Consider the following 18602-nt stretch of genomic DNA (forward strand, 5'->3'; position numbering starts at 1 on the left):
TTCCTATATCAGATGATGAGTTCATTTCCAAACTGTTAACTGCCAGAGAAAGCAAACGAAATATGGAAAAAGCCTAGAACAGAGCAAATCAACATTAGCTTCTAAAAACCCTGCCTTGAAAAAACATCCTGTTCTTGGAAGTTTTTTTTTTTCCTTTAGAATTGTGTAAATCTGAATCAGAAAATAATTCAGTTTGTATAGAACAAGCGGAGTACTTTGTGCATAAATTTATGATCATTATATTAAGTTGTATGCCTCAGCACTGAGAACAGATGAAGATGTGGGACATTGACTAAACAGTTCAAGATATTTTGTAGTTTCAGTTTCTCTAGTCAATGCCTGAAGTATTAGAAAAAGTTTTGAAACAATTTCCAAAGCATCAGGAAGTTCCATTTTCATCCAAAGTATTCTTTATTTTCTTCTAACAGTTCTCTGTCTAAAAAAAGAAAAAAAGAAGAAAGGAAGAGGAGGAGGAGGAAGAAGAGGAAGAGGAGGCAGAAGAGAAGGAAAATCTCAGCTCGTTTATAAAGTCTTCTTCCTTTATTTTACAGGTTAATAATAACACACTTACAGGTTGCATGTGTAGAAGCCTTTCCTCAACCTCGCCTTGTGTATAGATCTACCAGACTTCACCCCAGACAACACCCTCCTTAAAACCCATCCTATGTGGGCAAAGCTGCTACGTCCTAATGTCCATAACTCAGGGCAATTTTATTTTTAATTATGCCGGTGCGCGTCTTTGGCGTGATGTCTAAGATGTGATTATTTAACATTTGCCAAAATGTTTAGAATAACAATTGGCCAACTGGAGTGTAACTTCTTTTGTGGTCTTGTTTTTGTTTTTAAAATTGCTTTCTGTCAAAACATCCATAATTCCCCTCACAGAATATATTTTTATGTACTACTATTTAAAAGCTAAAAGGTCATCAAAAACAAGAAAATTCTGAGAAACTATCATGGCGGGGAGGAGGCTAAGGAGCCATGACAACTACATGTGATGTGGTGTTTGGAGGAGAGACCTGGGGAAAGACAAGGAAAAACTAAGGAAATCTGAATAAACTATGGGCTTTAATTTGCAATTCTGTGTCAATGTTGGTTTATTAATTATAACAAAAATAGAACAGCAGTGTAAGCTGCTAAAGGAGGAAACAGAATTTGGGGTGTAGAGGAAAACTACTGTTTTCTCAGATTTTCCGTAAATATAAAACTGTTCCCAAAACAGTAATAAAGAGTTATATGAACAGTTCTAAATATAGGTTATAAATAAAAACTAAAGTTATTGCTTGAACTTCGGTTGGTTTAACTTTTACCTATTTGTTTAGCTGGATATTCTGCTCCCTAACAACCCTTTGTTTTTCTAGTGCTGGGGAGCTGCCTGCTGGATGATACACATGAGACAATTATAGACACTTGGGTTGTGAATAAATTGTGTTTGAATAAAGGTCAACATGATTATTTCTTTTTATTCTTATTTTTAAAGAATACATCTAGCATCTTTTAGTTGTACTCTTTTATCCGCCTCTCCATAAACACAGCTTTCTCAAAAAAATTAAAGTGCATAAGTATTCTTTTAAATTCACAGTGTCAGAGGATCTTACAACCTATGAGATCAATATCTTGAAATGAGGTACCTAACGATAGACCTAACCCTACCAGCATTATTAGAGCAAATACAAATATAAAAGGTGCCAAAAGTTGGGCTCCTTCGGCCAGGAGCTGAGACACCCTCCAGCGGGTTCCAGGAGAGAGATGGGCGCGGTATGGCGTGGCATCTTTAGGATGCACCTAAGAAAGCCAGCTCTGCTGATTCAAGCCAGGGGGGTGGGATTTTTTTGCCGAAGTTTCTTGGTCGTCTCGAGGAAGAGCATGGAGGTGCGGGAACCCAGACTTGCTCTGCTTCCAGGTGCTCCTGGGTAGACGATCGCGGCGGGTGTCGGCTTGGCTCCTTTACCCTCGGATCCCGCAGGCCGGATCCCGCCCAGGTGAGGTCAGGGACCTGCGCCGGCTTCAGGCAGCACTGGCCCTCTTCCGCCTTTTACCCTATGGGATTAGGGGCGTTGGGGCAGCTCCTCCAGACGGGTGGTGGGTGGAGGTGAACTGGCGAACTGACGCGTGCGCAGCAGCTCCCTGGTGGGACAAGGGGGTGAGTCGGGCAGGCCTCACAGGGTTTGGAGGCAGGGTGGAGGGACAGGGGTAGGAGAGCCTAACACATGCGGCTCTAAGGAGTCCCGGTGGTTCACATCGACTGTGACTTTAATTTGACTACCCGGTCCCTGTATGCCCACTCTCTGGCGCCCGTCATTAGCCCACCTCTTACACTTGGAAGGGGTATTTTAAAAATCCTAGGTAGTTCTCATTTACAGCCAGATTGAGAATCACTATACCTTCTTTATATAGTGTCCACGTCCTCTCAACTCGGGCTTGCCAATACCCCTCATGACATCTCCCACGTGGTCTTTTTCAACTTTCACTTCTCCTCACCTATCAATTCTCTCCATATTTCTCGATTTGAATACCCCGATTTGTTTGCCTTGAGCTTTCCACCAGCCATTAGTAGTCTGTGCCTGGCTGTCCCTGGGTCATTTACTCATCCTTTCCGGTTCGGATTCCCAAGAAGGGGAATTGGATCTATTGAATCCTTGCCATTGCGAGTGTCTGGGTGGGGCTTTGCAGCCCCAGGTCCCCTCCCACGTTGCAGGCCAGCCTGCTCCATGACTGCTAGTGGGTGCTCTAGTCAGAGGTCAGCGGCACCCTGCAGAAACCCATGGAACAAAACGGGCCTGGGGGAGGGCTGTGGACAGGGCAGTTCCCCATAGATTAACTCGCCTAGTCAGCGAGCACCTACCTCAGGACTCTGAATTTTCCACTGGAAAACCATACACTGTTTTTAAAAGGACAGACACTGAACTCAGAAAACCTATCATCTTTCATCACAATTCAGCAGTTTCCACAAGTAGCACTTCATCAAAAAGCTAGGAGTTGGCTGTATCCGATGCAATATTATATACTCTGGCCTCTAACAATTTCTTCTCTTTTAATCAACTAAAATGAAACCTTGTGATTCCTCTCCCAACTTTCCTTTTAATTTGGGGGGTGGGGAGAACTATGTGTGTGTGTGTTGGGGGGGTGGGGATGCTTTTTAAAGATCTTATTGCCAGATTTGGGCACAGACATGTAGAAGTGGTAGAAGTGACACATTTCATTGAGCCTGGTCTCCTGGGGTGGGGTGGGGTGAAGCAGAGGGAAGAGTCCTGGACTCCTAGGAGACCTGCCAGGCCACGGTCACCTTTGCCTCTAGTTGAGAACACCTGTTGCTTTGTTCCAGCCTCTTCTTTGGAGAACTCCTACTTCTTTTGACAACTGTCCCTCCTCCCTCCAACCCAAACCAGAATCCAGAAAGACTACAGTGCACGTGGACTCCTGGACTCCAGCTGTTTCATCCAGGGTGGTTCCTAATTCAAGAGGAGCTTTGAACTGCTCTTCTTGTGGCATGGACATTAAAATATGAAAATTAAGAGCTACTGGCATTATAATCACTGCTATATGGTGGAAGCTAATCCAGAGTAAGGGATAATAATGTTGATCTTCAGAGAGAAGCAGGCAGGAGATGCAGAGGCCTGGTGACACTGGTGTTCCTGACATTTAGCTGCACCCCTGTCCTTTCTGAAGTCTGGCTCTTTGAATCCTACTTCAATATATGAAATGTCCCAGAGTCCTCCCAGTAATGCACAAGTAGTATCAGTTATCTATCACTGCATAAAAATCTACCTCACAACTTAGTGGCTTCAAACAACAAACATTATCTCACGGTTTCTGTTGGTCGGGAATTGGGGAGTGGCTTAGCTGGGAGGTTCTGGCTTAGGTTGCTGCCAAGATGTCAGCTGGGACTACAGTTTTCTGAAGGCTTAACTGTGACTGAGACTTGGAAGGATCCATTCCCAAGATAGCCAACCTACACGGCTCTTGTCTTGGCAGAAGCCTCAGTTCCCTTCTGGCTGTTGGTAAGAGGCCTCAGTTCCTCATATGGATCTCTCCACAGGCTGCTTGAGCGAGCGATCTAAAAGAGAGAGCAACGAGGAAGCCACAATGTCTTTTATGACCTCATTTCTGAAGCTGCACATTTTTTCTGTTCTTTAGAAGATCACTGAGTCCAGCCCACCCTCAAGAGAGGATAATTAGGCTCCACACAAGTAATCACAATGCATCTAATTCTCTGGTCTCTCTGTTGTCGCTGACCAGTACCTTATTCTGGGCTCTGGGGCTTGTCTTATGCGACTCCTCACTACACCATCTAAGAGCTATGCTCCGGGGCGTCTTCTCAGCTCTGATACAGATGAGTGACTCTATTCCAAGTAAAAGGCAGTTCAGCCCTGGCAGGACACCAATCTCTTCTGCCTACTGTGGAGATACAGACTATTTTTAAAATAAACAAAAAAATGGGTATGCAGTATATGAACAGAATATTTAAAATTTGTACTGCTCCAAAATTCTAGAGCCCAAGGTTGTTTTACCTACATATTCTTATTTCTTGGGGAGGCATGGGAGGGACCTTCGGAACTGACGGTGAACACCGATTTCCCTGGTGGTCGGTTCCATAAAAGATAGAGAAGTTTGAGAAAGGAGTGGATGACCAGCCTGCCATCGCCACAGTGACTGAGGTGCTGAGCACTGAGAACAGCAGTGAATGTGGTGGGAGGGCAGGAGTGACACTGCTAGTGAAGCCATCAGGGCTCTCGGATGCAAGCAAAGGACACTGACCAGGCTGATGTGAGAAAAGAATTCAGGGAAAGGATATGGGGCAATCACAGAACTTCTGGAAACACTGGCCTACCAACTTCTGAAAATAGGCAGGAACTGGAAAGCTCTGTGGCCAGAGCAAATCACACTGTGCCCACCACCATGATTTGAGACAGCAGCCTGCAACACCGACTCTGCTGCTCCCACCACCCAGAACACTGGACACTGCTGGCAGGGCTGCCAGAATCAATGCACCACTGCCCCTCCTTCTTAGCGTCACTTGTTCCTAATTCAAAGTCCAGGGCAGATCTATCTGAATGGCTGAGTCTAGATTATCTGCCTGTGCCTAATTTGCAAAGGAACTAGGAAAGCAAGCCTTTCAGCTTCTCTTGTGGGAGGTGGGCTCCACTTCCCACCAAAATGCAAAAGGTGAGGGTTCTTCAAACAAAGGAAAAAGATCCTGATCCAGGGTGCCCCAAATCCTCAGAGTCCACTCCAGGGAGTAAGGATATGAGGGTCCAAGATCATTCTCGTAAGAAGTTTGGAGGGGAAGGAAAAGAGAGTGGTAAACTATGAGAACAGCCAAACCAAAGGATCTTTTCTTTTTCTTTTTGGTAAGATTAAGGGACCTGAGCAGTTTCACAGAGGACAAGAAAGTCTCTTGGCAAGACAAAATTAGCTGGCACTCCATTCTGCCTCTACAGCAGCAGGACAGAACTGTATAAAGATGAAACCACTTTGGACAAAAGGACATTGCTTCTGAAATAAAGGAGTTAGAAGCATTACTAATGACTCCAAAAGCCTCGGTTGTCCGTTGCCTTTAATTAACGTCTAAATAGATAACATATTCTTCTATAATTATAATACGGAAATGTCTATGAACAAAATAGATAAGTTTTTTGGCAAATGCCTAGGAAAGAATAGTCAAGTTCATCCAAGGTTTTAAGCAGCAGCATCTACACAGCCAGGGCGTGGTCAGTGTTTGGGGATCGAGGTAAATATCCGCAATCCATGCATTCCTTTGATTTCTTCTTTTAGTGCCTAAATAGGTAAAAGAGTATCATCATTTCCTTTGCATTTGACATTGATTACAGTCACTCTGAGAGTATTTTTACATAGCTCCATGTCTGTAGGAGATTTTTGCACACACTTCCTTTAAGCAGTTTTTCCTTTTTTGGAAAACAATTTTTTTGAGTCAGAATCTAACCAGGCTCAAAAATCAAAAAGGTATAAAAAGGCATATAGTGAAGTCTCCCTCCCACACCCGTCCTCCGTCCCCCAGTTCCCACCTCCATTCTCAGATAGAGAACTTTTGTTAATTTCTTGTGTGTTTTTGCAAAGGTTTAAAAATGCATTCAAGCTAATATGAATATATATTCCACCCCACATTACCTTTTTAAAACAAAAATGGTAGCACTTCAAACACAGTATCTATGCTGCTTTTCCTGCTAACCATCAGAGATCTTTCCACATCAGGCGTGAAGAGCACCCTCCTTCGTGTTTGCATCAGCATATGTTCTGTTATATGGAGCTATCATAACTTTTCAGCCAGTCCCCTAATGATGAACTTTTAGGCTGTTTCTTGTGTTTTGCTATTTTGGACAATGAATGGCTGTTCTTTAAAACCATGCTAATTAGCACATATATTCCCTTTTTACTTTTGATCAAGAAATAGAGTTATAAAGTAATTATGAGACTTGTTTAAGGTTACAGATGGTATCAGGGCACAAATCTGAACAAGCCACCACAATCAAATAGATATTTATTATTTCTCTACAGTGCCAGCAGAGAAGCTACAAGACTTGAGGGAGGTGTGGACCACTGGAATTTATAATCAGTACAGAGGAAGAGTCAAAGTCCTTTATATTAGGTCCAAATCTGATCATCACAGCGGGGTGCACATTTTTTTTCCAGTCTGTCCAGCAATCTTCCTTCTCCTGAGGAACAATTCCTTACCACTTTGTGTACTGCTAGTGGGCCTACCAATTGGTCTAGTATTGATGTAGCTGTGTGCCCCTGGCCCAGCCTGATTGGTTCAGATGTGGCACATGACCCAAACTGGGCCAATCAGAATCTCCCTGGGATTTTTTTGGTATAGCGCCTTTTCTCCTGGGTCACTATATTGGAATAATGTTAGTTGGAAGCAGCTGGGGGCCATGTTCCCCACCAAGAAGAGAAAGCCCATCTCTAGTAGGAGAAAGTAAAGCCAACACACAGAAGCTGAAAGTTCAGAGAGAGAGGATATGAACGAGAGTAAGCAGATGAACATAAGACCCTGCACCTAGATATGTCAGAAGCCAGATAATTTCATGACATGGGCCACTCATTACCTTTGTTTGTTTATGCTAGTTTTAACTTGCTCCCTGTCACATATAGCAAAAAGAATTCTAAAACATGTGGTCAGGTTTATCAAGGCAGGAGCCCTAGAGATAATCTATCCTATCCCTTTCTTTAATAAAAAAAAAAAAAAAAAAAAAAGAAAGAGACATGATTCCATGTCCAAAATCAGCAGATGAGTAGCAGACAGAACTTGAACCTGGTATCTTGATGTCTTGGCCACCCGTTTCCCTGGGGTTCCTGTCCAGCCCTGATGCTGGGACCTGCTGTTGAGTTAGGAGCTGGTGAATTGTCCCACCACCTCCATGTTCACATACAAGCCCCCTCAACTCTGCAGACAAGCAGAAGTGCCCCTGAAAGAGCCTCACGTCATCTTAGGGGGAAGGAGACACAGCCCCCTAGGCCACATGCTCTCTGCTTTCTGCAGGCACAAAACGTTCCCTAGAGGCTGTCCCTATATCTGTGCCAAGGCCGCAATCCCTAAAGCCTTCATGGCTAGCTAGGCAAGGGTGCAGTCACACCTTCAGACAAAAGGTGCTGACCACTCATGCCTTGAGCGGTGCCTTCCCTCTGCTCTCTTGCAGCCTTCTGAGGGCTCCCCAACATAGGTCACAGTATCTGACAGCTACAGAGGGCCTTAAAGATCACCGGAGTCAGTTTACAGTTAAGGAAACTGAGGCCCTGGTGGGGAAGTGACTTAGCCAAAGTCCCCCAGTTTATAGGATATAGTCTGGGTAAACATTTTCAGCACCTGCTATGTCCGCAGCATTATGCTGGGTGCTAGGGGCACAGATGTAAAAGGCATGGAGAAATTACGAGAAAGATCAGGGAAGTAACACTAGTTTACAAGAAATGGACTCGGCACAGTGATGGGTGCTGCCAGACCCCAAGTCAGCTCAAGACTACCTTGTGTGTCCTAGGAATGAGTGCCCGCTACTGCACTGGCCATTCATGGAGGAGGCAGCCCTGGAGCTGGACAGCTGGGAGTGGAATGGGCAGAGAAAGACAGGGCATCGGGCCCAGGAGCGCAAGGAGAAGGAAGGCTGGAGATGCACCACGATTCACAGGGAAAAGCCTGGCCTCGATCGGGGGCGTGAGGGGGAAGACCAAAGCAGACCACACAGGGGATCGGAAATCCCAGGCTGGGAGGTGGGACTGGACTCTGTGGGCAACCAGGTTGCACACTGAAGGGCTCTGAGCTGGGGAGACACAGGCAGAGGCACCCTTAGAGGAGGGTGATGGATACCAGGCAGGGAAGAGGAGAGAGGGCAACTGCTGTTTACCCTTCCACATGCCAGCATGAGGCTGGGCACGTGGTCAATACCTCATGTGATCCTTGCCAAAGAGGAAACTGAGGCTCAGATCCCACTATGAAGCTGAGCCAAGAAGGACCTAGCTCTGTTCAACACAAAAGGGAAGGTGGTGCTCACTCGCCTCTCAATGGCTGCTCCCCAGGCCGGGAATAGGATGGATGCGGAAGGAACACTCGTCATCCTGGCATCCCTGAGGCCTGGCCCAAAGCAAATGCCAGTGATTGTTTCAGAAGAGAAGGCTGATAAACCATGGGAGCTGGGAGAGGCTGGGCCACCAGTTGGCAGGGTACCCAAGGAACAGTGAGTTTGCTCCTGAGGGTGGAGATCATGGTGACAGAGGCATCCAGTCCCCAGGGAATCAAGTGGGGACTATATGAAGAGAAGCAGATTCCAGCTTTAGATAAGCCAGGTAGCCTTTTCTGGGCCTTTTGGGCCTGAGAGTTTCAATTTTACTAGGGTGAACTAGGCAAGATCAATGAGGAAAGCTTCACCCTGGCCCACGACCACCACGCCTCCCACCTGACAGCCTGGGTATCCAGTGCATCTGGATGGAGCACCTCCCGCCTCTCACCTGCTCCCTAAGAATCCACTTACTTGGCGCCTGGGGAACAGAACCCAGTCTGCTTTCTCCTCCACTCTACTTCTAATTGGCCTCCTCCTATGTGGAGTGCCTGTCAGATCCTGATTCTCAGCACCTCTAAAAGATGGGCCACTAATTCCAGGTCCCAGCTCAGGTGCCTAGAGGTCAACAGACTTGCTCTTAAAGACGTTTCATTTCGCTCCTCCCACAGCCAACATCCACAGATGGAATCCTCTGAAAATGCCCATGAGCACATCAGTACATTGAGACACATGCATTAGAGCCCTAACAGCTTGCTGTAGCTGACGAGGGCCTCTGCTCAAGCTGAAGGTCAGGCTCAGAACAGACTTCTTCCCCTGCCAACCCCGCTCCGGCAGCTGTGGGTGCCTGGCCAAGGGACCGCATGACCTGCTCTATGACGAGCAGTGCTCAGGTGGGCAAAGGGGCCACTATGGTATCCCAGGTTAAAAATACATCAATACTAGGAGGGGAATTCTCTGAAACAGAACACCTTTCAGGTACTGAATGTGTAATTTCTCTGTAAGCCAATAACCAAACTGAGGCTAGCTCTCTTTACTGGCTGCAAACTCAACAAATATTGATTGAGCTCCTTCATGTGCCAGATCCTTTGTTAGTTGTGGTTCACTAACAATACAGACCTAGACCCAGGCCCAGCATGCACAGGGTCAGCTTTCTAGAGCAACGACACACATTGAGCTGCATTCTCCAGCTAGGATAGAGCTGGGGGAAGTACGCATTCTATAGGGGCCCAGAGGAAATCCTGAACATTGCCCCAAACCTAAGGAATTGTTGTCATCCCTCCACCCAGTGTTGTAAATGACAATGACGGTGGTGACAGATGACATTTATTAAAGGCTAACTATGTCAAGCATGCCTCTTAGTGCTCTATGTATACTTAATCACTAATCTTCAAAATAGCCCTTTGAGTCAACTACTGTTACTCAAAGGAAACTGAGTTACAGATTAGGAAACTGAAGCACAGGGAGGTTGACTAACTTGATCAAGGTCACACAGCTAGAAAGTAGCAGAGCCTACATTTGAAATGTGCACAGTCTGACTCCTGAACCTGCATCCTTAACCGCTTCTAACTGTGGCTTCGGGGCAGGGGATACACTCAAATTAACAGGCCCCCTGGGAGTCTAGTTGCACAAGGTGGCCTGAATAGTTTTGGGAACAAAACCCAAAGTCCCATCATTTGGGGATGATCTGGGCCAGTCATATCTTTCCTGTTTTGTCTTCGACCTTGACTCCAATCCCTGAGATCATGTGGGACTAGAAGCTGTTGTACCTCAGGCTGCCCGGGCAGACCTCTGACACACCTTTGGGCCGTAAGTGCCCACATGCAAGTGAAGGGCTGGGTTTCAAGAGGATCCGAAGCTGGATCCAGAAGGGAACCAGCCCACACAGGGCTGACAGGGCCCAGGGACACAAGGTAGGGACATAAGTATCCAGGACACAAGGCAGAAAACACTGGAGTCAGAGGGTGGGGGGCATTCATCCCCACCAGGCAGGTAGGGAGGCAGAATCTGAGCTGGGCAGAGGAGGGAGGAAGGGAACCCTGCAGTCAGTCTGATCTGGACAAAGGTCCAGGTGCACACAGACCAATACACAGGGGCCGAGAGAGGGAAGGTGCTGAGATGGGTGGGGAAGGCCTGGAATAGTGACCTGACACACTTGAACTCGATGAATGAGGTCACAGAGAGACTCTCATGACCAAAGCTGTGCTTAAAAAAATTAAATTAGGTCACAATGTGTAAGACCTTCTAGAATGATGTCAAACACACCTGCTGAGGGGGGTGAGTTTATATACACAGGCCCAGGGGTCAAGGCTGGTATTAATTCCAAGTAAAATAAGCATAGATAATGAATAAACTTGGCCTTGTCTGGTTAACTCTAATGTTTCAAACCCCTATTGTCTGCCACTAAGTCTGGGGCAGTGGGAATAATTCTCGACCCTGCCGTGCCTCAATTTACCCATCTGTAAAGTAGTCCTAAAGAGAGGCTCAAAAATCTTCACATCTACGAAAACGTATATCCTTTAGTATTCCTACATTTACAAATACTATTCGATATGTGACAATAACAGTAAACTTTGGCAACATTTTATAAAAAAAATGCAATATAACTTTCGGGTAGCTTGTTCTCAATTTTGAATAAAATTTCTATTTGCCTGCAATCGGATTCCAGATAGTTTCGGATTATATTTTTCTCAGGTCTTAAGTCCTGTCCACATGACTGTGGTATTACATTCTTCTTTCCTAGGATTGCCAAGAAATTATCACCCCCACCCGGCAGGCCCTTTCAGATGCTGGAGACTGGTAGCCAAGGAGCACTGCTGCCTCTACTGACCTGATTTACCATCTGGTGCTGCTGGACAGTCCTCTTCTCCTTAAATTCTTCTGACTCAATTTGGATTTCATACATCGCCCCACAGCCTCCTGAAATAAATGTGACTTAAAAGCGTTTCAATTATTAAGTTATGGCAGCCACGCTCTCATATGTCCTTGAAGTGCCACACAATCTCAAGAAGGTCTGAATATTATTACTCAGCAGAAAATTGCTAAGACTGTTAGAAAAAGATCATGGCTTATAATCTGACCACATACCCCTCTTGGCAGGCTGCCATGATCCAAAATGTGCTCCTCCTTTCACAAGGCAGTGGCTCCACCCAGAATTATTACTTGTGGGTAGGAAAGATAAGGCACAAAGCATGGAAAACCTGGGAAATATAGGTTTTCATAGTATTTCCTTTCAATGCCATGGAAGAGGGTGGGAGGGGCTGAATTTCACTGTTCCACCTTCAAAAAATACCAGCAATCTTTTTTTTAAGTGCAAAAATACACTAAAATTTGGCTTGAAAACTGTATAATACTATCCAAAAGAAAAGAAAGAAACAAGGAAGTGCAAGAGAGGCAGGGACATGGCATTACAATAAAAACTGTAGACAGGTTCTCTCCAGCACCTCTTGCTCTATAAGTGACACTGAGTGTTCCATCTTGGGCTTCTACAGGGAGGGAACAGCTTCCTGGTGAAGCTCTCAAGGCAGAGCTTGTGGTGGACTCATCTACCCCCTGACCAAGCTTTGCCTCCACAGGGCAGGAGAGCTAGTGACGACTGATGAGAAAACATGCTGCTGTAGCACAAAACAATGTGGGCAAGAAAATGTCCCTGAGCTGTTAACACCAGGCCATTGTATGGGAAGTGTTTTATTATGTTTCTCTTATGAGCTCTAGGAGTCTAACTTTTGATTAAACCAAGGATCCAGGGCTCAGTTCCCTTTCTGCACTCAGTCCAGGGGTGGGAAGAGTCGGACAAGAGGTCAAGTTCCATCTCTGCCCTACCTGGGCCTGGGGCAGGTATAGGACTGGGGACATCAAGGCCTTAGCATTGTCCTGAGACCCTGCAGAGTTTTCATCCCACCTACTGTTCCAAAGGCTCTTTAGATTGATTAATTTCCTCTACTTTCCAGAATAAAAACTACTTTCTAAACCTTCACCCAATCCTTGTAAATGGTATGTCCTCAGAGAAGCCAGTGAGCCATCGCGACAATGTAGAGTGGCAAAGACGGTGTCCGGGTGTGGGGAGTCAGGTGGATGCCCACAGCCAAGCCACTCCCTGGGTGTGTCGGGATAAAGGCCCTATCTTCTCCATCCTGTGGGTGCAGAAGGTGATTGCCTAGCCTGCTCCTAACACAAAGCCAGCCTGAGCTTCTGCGGTGCCAGTGGCCATCTGAAAAAGCAGGGCTCAGCTGGGGCAGAAAACTGGCCTCAGGCCAAAGTCTGCCCTGGGTCCTGGTTCTGCTGCCTCTTTCCTGTGAGGGACTGGGCAGATTCTTCGGCCTGCCTGGGCTCAGGTCCTTGTGGAGAAAGTGAAGCAGTTACTTTCCTCAAAAGGATAAACTCCTCCTGGGGCCCATTCCAGCTCTGACATTCAAAGATATCAGAAGAAAGTAGGGAAATTTTTGTAAAGCCCATCTTGTAGTCATACTGAAGGCTGCAGACCAGAGCCCAGGGTGACCGAGAGAGAACTCGTCCCCACACAGTTTCCCTTGATGTTTCTGTATCCCCACTTCCACATCTGCCCCAAAGCCACACATCTTGAGAAGCCGTGATGGCAAGTTCCCTCTGCCAAGCCCCCTGCCCTCTGGCACTCGAGGGCAAAATCCTACCAGACTCTGTAGGAAAGAAGAGAGAAAAATCTTACCTGAAATGTCAGTGACTTTGATAGCTGTAGCTTGAGGAAAGTTTTCTTTGAGAATTTGGGTCACTTTGAGCTCCCCCTCAGTCTGTGAAGCAAACATCCGCTGGACACAGTGGAGAAGAGGAAGCTGCCACAGAACAGAGGAGTCACGGCTGAGCAAGATGAAGCTGCCCTCAGGCCTGCTGGGCCACTGTGCAGGCCCCACCTGCCATTCTGCAAGGCAGGGCCAGCATAGCCAAGGGCTAAGTCAGAGGGGCTGCATGGTGTCACATGTCTAATTAAGTTCTCCAGGATATAGAAAAAACTTTCTTGGGGTGGGGGTGGAGGGACTGTAAATAACTCACTTTCACTCGAGACAAGGTCCCAAATCTAATTCAATAGATGTTTAACTTGCCATGATAATGCCGTGAGAGAGATATTATCATGATGGCAATTTCATAGGGAGGAAGCTCAGACACTAAGTAATATGCCCGAAGCTGGCTGTTAGTAAAATGCAGAGCTGGGAGAAATTGGGCAGCCTGCCTCAGATGTGCTCTGCTGGGCCAGTGTGCTACTGACCACACATTGGTGGGCCAAATGTCACCACCGTTTAGGCCCGACTAACATTCCAGTCTCTCCAGTGGGATATGACCTTGTGACCTACTGCTCAATAAGCCAGCTACCCTTTGCAACATGTACTAATTCCCACTGGGGAGAAGCAGAATTCGATTAAACGACCTGAAGAAGGAATATTTTTAGATTATTTACACTGGCAACCACTCTCTCCCAGCCCCCGATGGCTACCACAGGGAGTCAGTGCTTCTAAGGGGAACATGTCTCAACCTTTAGGGGTGAAGGGGCATAAAACCAGGTCAGCAGCCTCTTGGCTGGGTTGATGTTGAAAAGGGCGACTGAGAACAGAGCATGGCAGGCCTTGAATGTCAGGCTGAAGATTTTGGACTTGGTTAGACAGTCCTCTTGAAGCTAGTCAGGAAAGATGCCCAGATAAGAGGCATTACAAAGGGAGTAGTACCAGGTTGGTCCCTGACTGGAGGAGGATGGCAGGTGGGTGAACACCAGCGCTGTTCATCAACTGCTGGTACTGAAATTACCTCCCCTTCACCCTTCTGTCAAGCCTTTTCTGACCACCCAGAGCAGAGTCCTGTGTTATAGAACCTTGGAGCGCCCTCTTTAAAATGGCCTGAGCACTGGCTCTTTCACCATGTGGTCTCAAAGGCCGAGACTGAATTTGCCCTGTAACTGCAGCCTTCCAGAGCTGAGCCCAGGGCAGGCCCGCAGGGGGACTGGGGTGATGGATGCATGGATGCATGGATGGATAGATGGATGGATGAATGGATGAATGAATGAGCAGGGGAAGAACCACACAATTCAGGACATGCATACTGGGCACCCACAAAGAAGTCTGGCAGGCAGTTGAAATTCAGGTCAGGAGAAAGCTCTGGACTTAGATAGTCTGAGTGCTGTGTGGAAGGAGAGAATTGATGTTGTGGACCTGGATAAGACTGGAGGGTGGGGTGGGGTGGAGCCTCTTCTTTGGATAGCACCTTGGGGGCAAAGGCGGAGGGTGACCAGGTGGCAGGCAGAAATATAATCACTAAGGACTGAGAGTAGTTAGCACTGCAGATTCCTCAGGAGAATCCTTTCCTTCTTAGCAAATCAGCGGCCTTTAAACCGGCAATCTACTGACAAAATCCCCAGATGCCTCCAGTCCACGCCGACACCAGTAGAACTGCTAGGGGGAGGCAGGTCCAAGTCCAGCTGAGGAGAAGGAAGAATGCGAGAGGAAAGAAAGCGAAATGGATGAGGTGAAGAAAGGATGAATCAGAAAGGGCTAGAGAAAATTAGGAGAGCGCGTGGTGAGTGCCCTCTGCTGGGCTTCTACTCCGGGTGTGTGGGGTATGGGGAGAGTCAAGGTCAACAAAGCAGACGACCCCAAAGCCCAGACCCGGCCACAGTTTCTGGCAGCCACGCCGTGACTCTGGGTTAAGACTCCTAGGTCTTCAGCTCGCTAGATCAACATTGCTTTTCCATACCCGCTGTATTATAGCTCTTTAAGTTTCTGTGGCCCTCGCCCTGACCTCCATCTGGCTCGGGAGATTCCCCCATCTCGCCGGCGCCTGACACTTCGAACGCCGGTTGCCCGGGCCCACTGAATGAACAAATCAACAACTGAATGAATGAATGGAAGAAAGGAAGGGAAGTCCCCTGACCTGCGGCCCTTCCGCAGCTCCAGCCCGGGGAAGAGCGCCCGGCCCCTGCCCGAGCTCACCCCGCGGATCCCGCGGAGCAGAGACGCTGCCGCGGCCGGGATCCACGCCGCCATGCCCGGCCGACGCGACCCGCTGCCCGAGGTCGCCGTGCCGCCGGGAAGTCGCGGAGTCTGGGATCGAAAGCCGCCGCCGTGGGCGAGGCCGCCCCCTGCCGTCCGGAGGTCGCGGGCCGTTCGCCTGGGGACGCGCCACCCCGGAACCGGCTCACTGCGGGTTCAGGGCCCCGCGCTCCGCCAGCATCCCTCGCGCTCTCCCACCCTCTCCTCCCCACCTGCCCCCCCGCCTGCTCCCCCGCCCTGCTCCCCACCTCCACTCCCCCCCCCCTGCCCTGCCTCCCACCTCCCCCCACCCCCACCTTGAGTCCCTTACTGCAGGTCCTTCCCCTCAGCCTAGAAACACCCAGGTCACCGGCCCTCTGCTGTGCACTTTTCTCATCCCAGTGCCCCTGCAGCCCTAGGTGGAACTTCTACCCTACCCCTCATCCCCACACCCCATCATCGGCAATTTGGCTTCTCAACTGAGGAGTTCGGGTTTCTCTCTCCAGAAAAGGGGAGCTGAGGGAGGATTTTAAGTAGGGCGTTGTTTACAGATTTACGTTTTAGAAAGATCACTGTGGCTCCTGCGAGGAGGAGGGACTGTAAGGGGCTGGAATCGGAGCGGAGGACAGACGTTCCTGAGGCTATTGCAATGGTCCAGGCGAGACTTGAGACCTGAACTAGAGCGGATGGGAGGAGTGGATTGAGCTATTTGGGAGGTGAGTGAAATGCAGTGACTGGATTGAGAGGTGAGGGTGAGGAAGGCGTCTGGGATGACTCCCAAGTTTCTGGCCTTGGACAACAAAAATGGGTGGAGGAGGGCCAGGTTGAGAGTGAAGACGGTCGACAAACTCGGCTTTGGATTTGCCCAAGTTTAAGTTGCCTACGAGACATGACCCTCCAGAAGCTTCCGCTCCACAGACCATGGAGTTCTGAGAGTGTAGTGGAAAGCTGACACCTTGACGGTTTGAGTTATAAGACATGCAAGGCAGTTGCTCTGGCTTGGCAGCTCTGATTCCATTTTAAAATGGCTCTTTTTACATTATTGTTTACATTGGGTTTGTCACTTGGAACTAAGAGACCTATGTTAAACTCACTGATTTGTATTTGCAGAATTTCTCCTTTCCCATTTATTGAAAATCAGTACTTTTGCTTATCTCCAAACTTCCTCTTCCTCGTAATTTAACAATGCTCATATTGGTTATTTTGGACTACAATTCTACATTCCTAATATCTTTCCCTGCCCTGTTCCCATACTGCTATGGAAGCCATTTGAGATGAAAATCTGTCCATTATTTGCTTACTTTAAATCCTTCAGACTCTTCATCACGTACAGGCAAAAACTCAAATTCTTTCATGATTTAATCCCTACTTACCAGTCCAAATGAAACCCACCCTTCATTAACGCTGGTCTACTTGTAACTCCCTCTAAAAGCGATGGTACAAGTTTGGTTATGCAGTTTCCCATCTCTTAAGCCAATTCAAATTCAAGCCTTATCTTCTCCAGGAAGCCACCTCTGACTGTCCCACAGAAAACTAAGGGCCCACAACTTGTATATAACTTTTATTGCATATATGGCCCTTTAGTACTATTGATTTGTCTATTTATCCCACTGGTCTGTAAACTCCATGACAGGATCTTGCTTTATTCATCAATGTCACTGGCTCTGCATGGTATGGGACAAAAAATACATACTCTGTGATTACCGAACAGAACTGACAGTGGTTTAGCAATTCTAGTTCCACTGTGAATTGGAACCTTTTCAGAAAAGGATCTGTAGATCGATCTTACCAATTTGGGGCTTCCAAATTAGTCCCAACTTAACAGTTCAAGTATGATTTTATGACAGGAGCAATTAAAAGTCCAGTTTTACTTTATGATTTTCAGTGCAATGCCTTTAGTCCCAGGAAATGGGTCTATCCCTACTGCATTTTACTTTTTTGCCCTGAACTTTAGGGGCTTTATCTTGAGATTCTCTTATCTTCACTTATGTCGATTAAGGACCACTCCCAGCTTCATTTTATTTCCATCTGAGCTAACTGCAAGACTCCTTAGGTAGGTTACCAGTAAAAAAAATTAACTGCAGTCATTTTATTTTATAAAGCCTTCTAGCACAGCATTTTAATAAATGCAACCGAGAAACCTGCCTCGCTATGAACTAGCTATTTCAAGTCTGAGCTTTTGTGAGTTAAAAACACTGAAAAATTCCTAACATACCTCTCAAATGCCACCTCCTCCGTGGGGTTGCTCTATGGATTAAATGAAATAACTTGCTAAAGAACTCCCCTAAAACAGGTATGTTCCTCTAAAGAAGGAATATTCAAAGTGCTGGTCAGCCACAAGGAGCTTGGCCAGAATCTGAATCAATAATCTACTTACTTCATTTAGCAAATATGCTACAAAAAAAAAAAAGTCAGCTAAGCTAAAAGTACACTCAGATACTTACATTCTGGTGAAGACCCCTTATCTTTTCAGAGAACAGAAAAAGCTCACAGAGCAGTAGCCAATCTAAGCTTTCGGACCATCCAGTATCTTTTAAACAATTTTGCTACGAGCTCTGAACCCTCAAGTAAAATCCAGTAACTTTTCCCCAGCCTCTCTTGTAGCTAGGAGAGAGATATGTGACCTAGGATCTGCCAGAAGCATCCACGTAAGTTTTTGATTAGGAAGACACACAAAAGAAAGTGCTAAGTAAAACCCTTTATTCTCCTCAGGACAGATTTAGTTTTTGGGAGGAGCTGAGACAGAGATTGACATCTAGTGGTCAGCAATAGCAGTGCAGACTGTAGTGCCTAGACCTCTTCCCACAGCAAAGTGGGTTATTTGCTAGAGAAGGCCCAAGGCGAGGTTTGGATTTTGTTTCTGGCTGTGTAGCTTTGAAGCTCGACTGGCTCTTACAAAAATTATTTGGGTTACTCTACTATTTATAATGTTTGAAATAGCTTTCAGTTTTAGTTATTTAGACATCCTTACAAACTTAACATTTTCATGATCAATATTAAGCCTACCGAAATAGGTCCAAAAACTCCAAAACTGATTGTAACTTAACCATATCTTATGCACAGTGAGTGTTAACCCATGTTGTTTAGCCACATTGTTTTTAATTTT

The 18602-nt window shown here is 46.8% G+C and overlaps 1 protein-coding gene across 10 annotated transcripts; it reads right to left on the reverse strand.

Moving 5' to 3' along the window:
- Nucleotides 1–526: 526 nt before the first annotated feature.
- Nucleotides 527–15603, reverse strand: BOLA3 (bolA family member 3). 10 transcript variants are annotated; one of them, XR_005650581.1, is made up of 6 exons: nt 15458–15603; nt 13192–13315; nt 11338–11441; nt 4243–4398; nt 3957–4057; nt 527–2127 (listed from the first exon to the last, which is right to left on the reverse strand). XR_005650581.1 is itself a non-coding variant. In XM_039852480.1 (5 exons), the coding sequence occupies exons 1-5, from the start codon at nt 15509–15511 to the stop codon at nt 2049–2051; spliced, it is 447 nt and encodes a 148-aa protein (XP_039708414.1). In that variant the 5' UTR covers nt 15512–15603; the 3' UTR covers nt 527–2048. The 10 variants fall into 10 exon arrangements, 5 of the variants coding, with proteins under 5 accessions (XP_039708414.1, XP_039708413.1, XP_039708416.1 ...); XR_005650582.1 differs by having other exon boundaries at nt 4160–4398; XR_005650583.1 differs by having other exon boundaries at nt 527–4057; nt 11338–11426.
- Between the last annotated feature and the right edge of the window lie 2999 nt (nt 15604–18602).

Source organism: Pteropus medius, unplaced genomic scaffold (assembly GCF_902729225.1).
Source record: "Pteropus medius unplaced genomic scaffold, Ma_sr-lr_union100, whole genome shotgun sequence".
NCBI classification, from domain to species: domain Eukaryota; kingdom Metazoa; phylum Chordata; class Mammalia; order Chiroptera; family Pteropodidae; genus Pteropus; species Pteropus medius.

Coding starts and splice junctions, on each gene's coding strand:
- BOLA3 (XM_039852479.1), bottom strand. CDS start 15,511: ATGGCGGCGTGGATCCCGGCCGCGGCAGCGTCTCTGCTCCGCGGGATC. Junction 11,442..13,191: donor CAAAGTCACTGACATTTCAG/GTAAGATTTTTC, acceptor AACGCTTTTAAG/TCACATTTATTTCAGGAGGC. Junction 4,058..11,337: donor AGCACCAGATGGTAAATCAG/GTCAGTAGAGGC, acceptor TCTCTCTTTTAG/ATCGCTCGCTCAAGCAGCCT.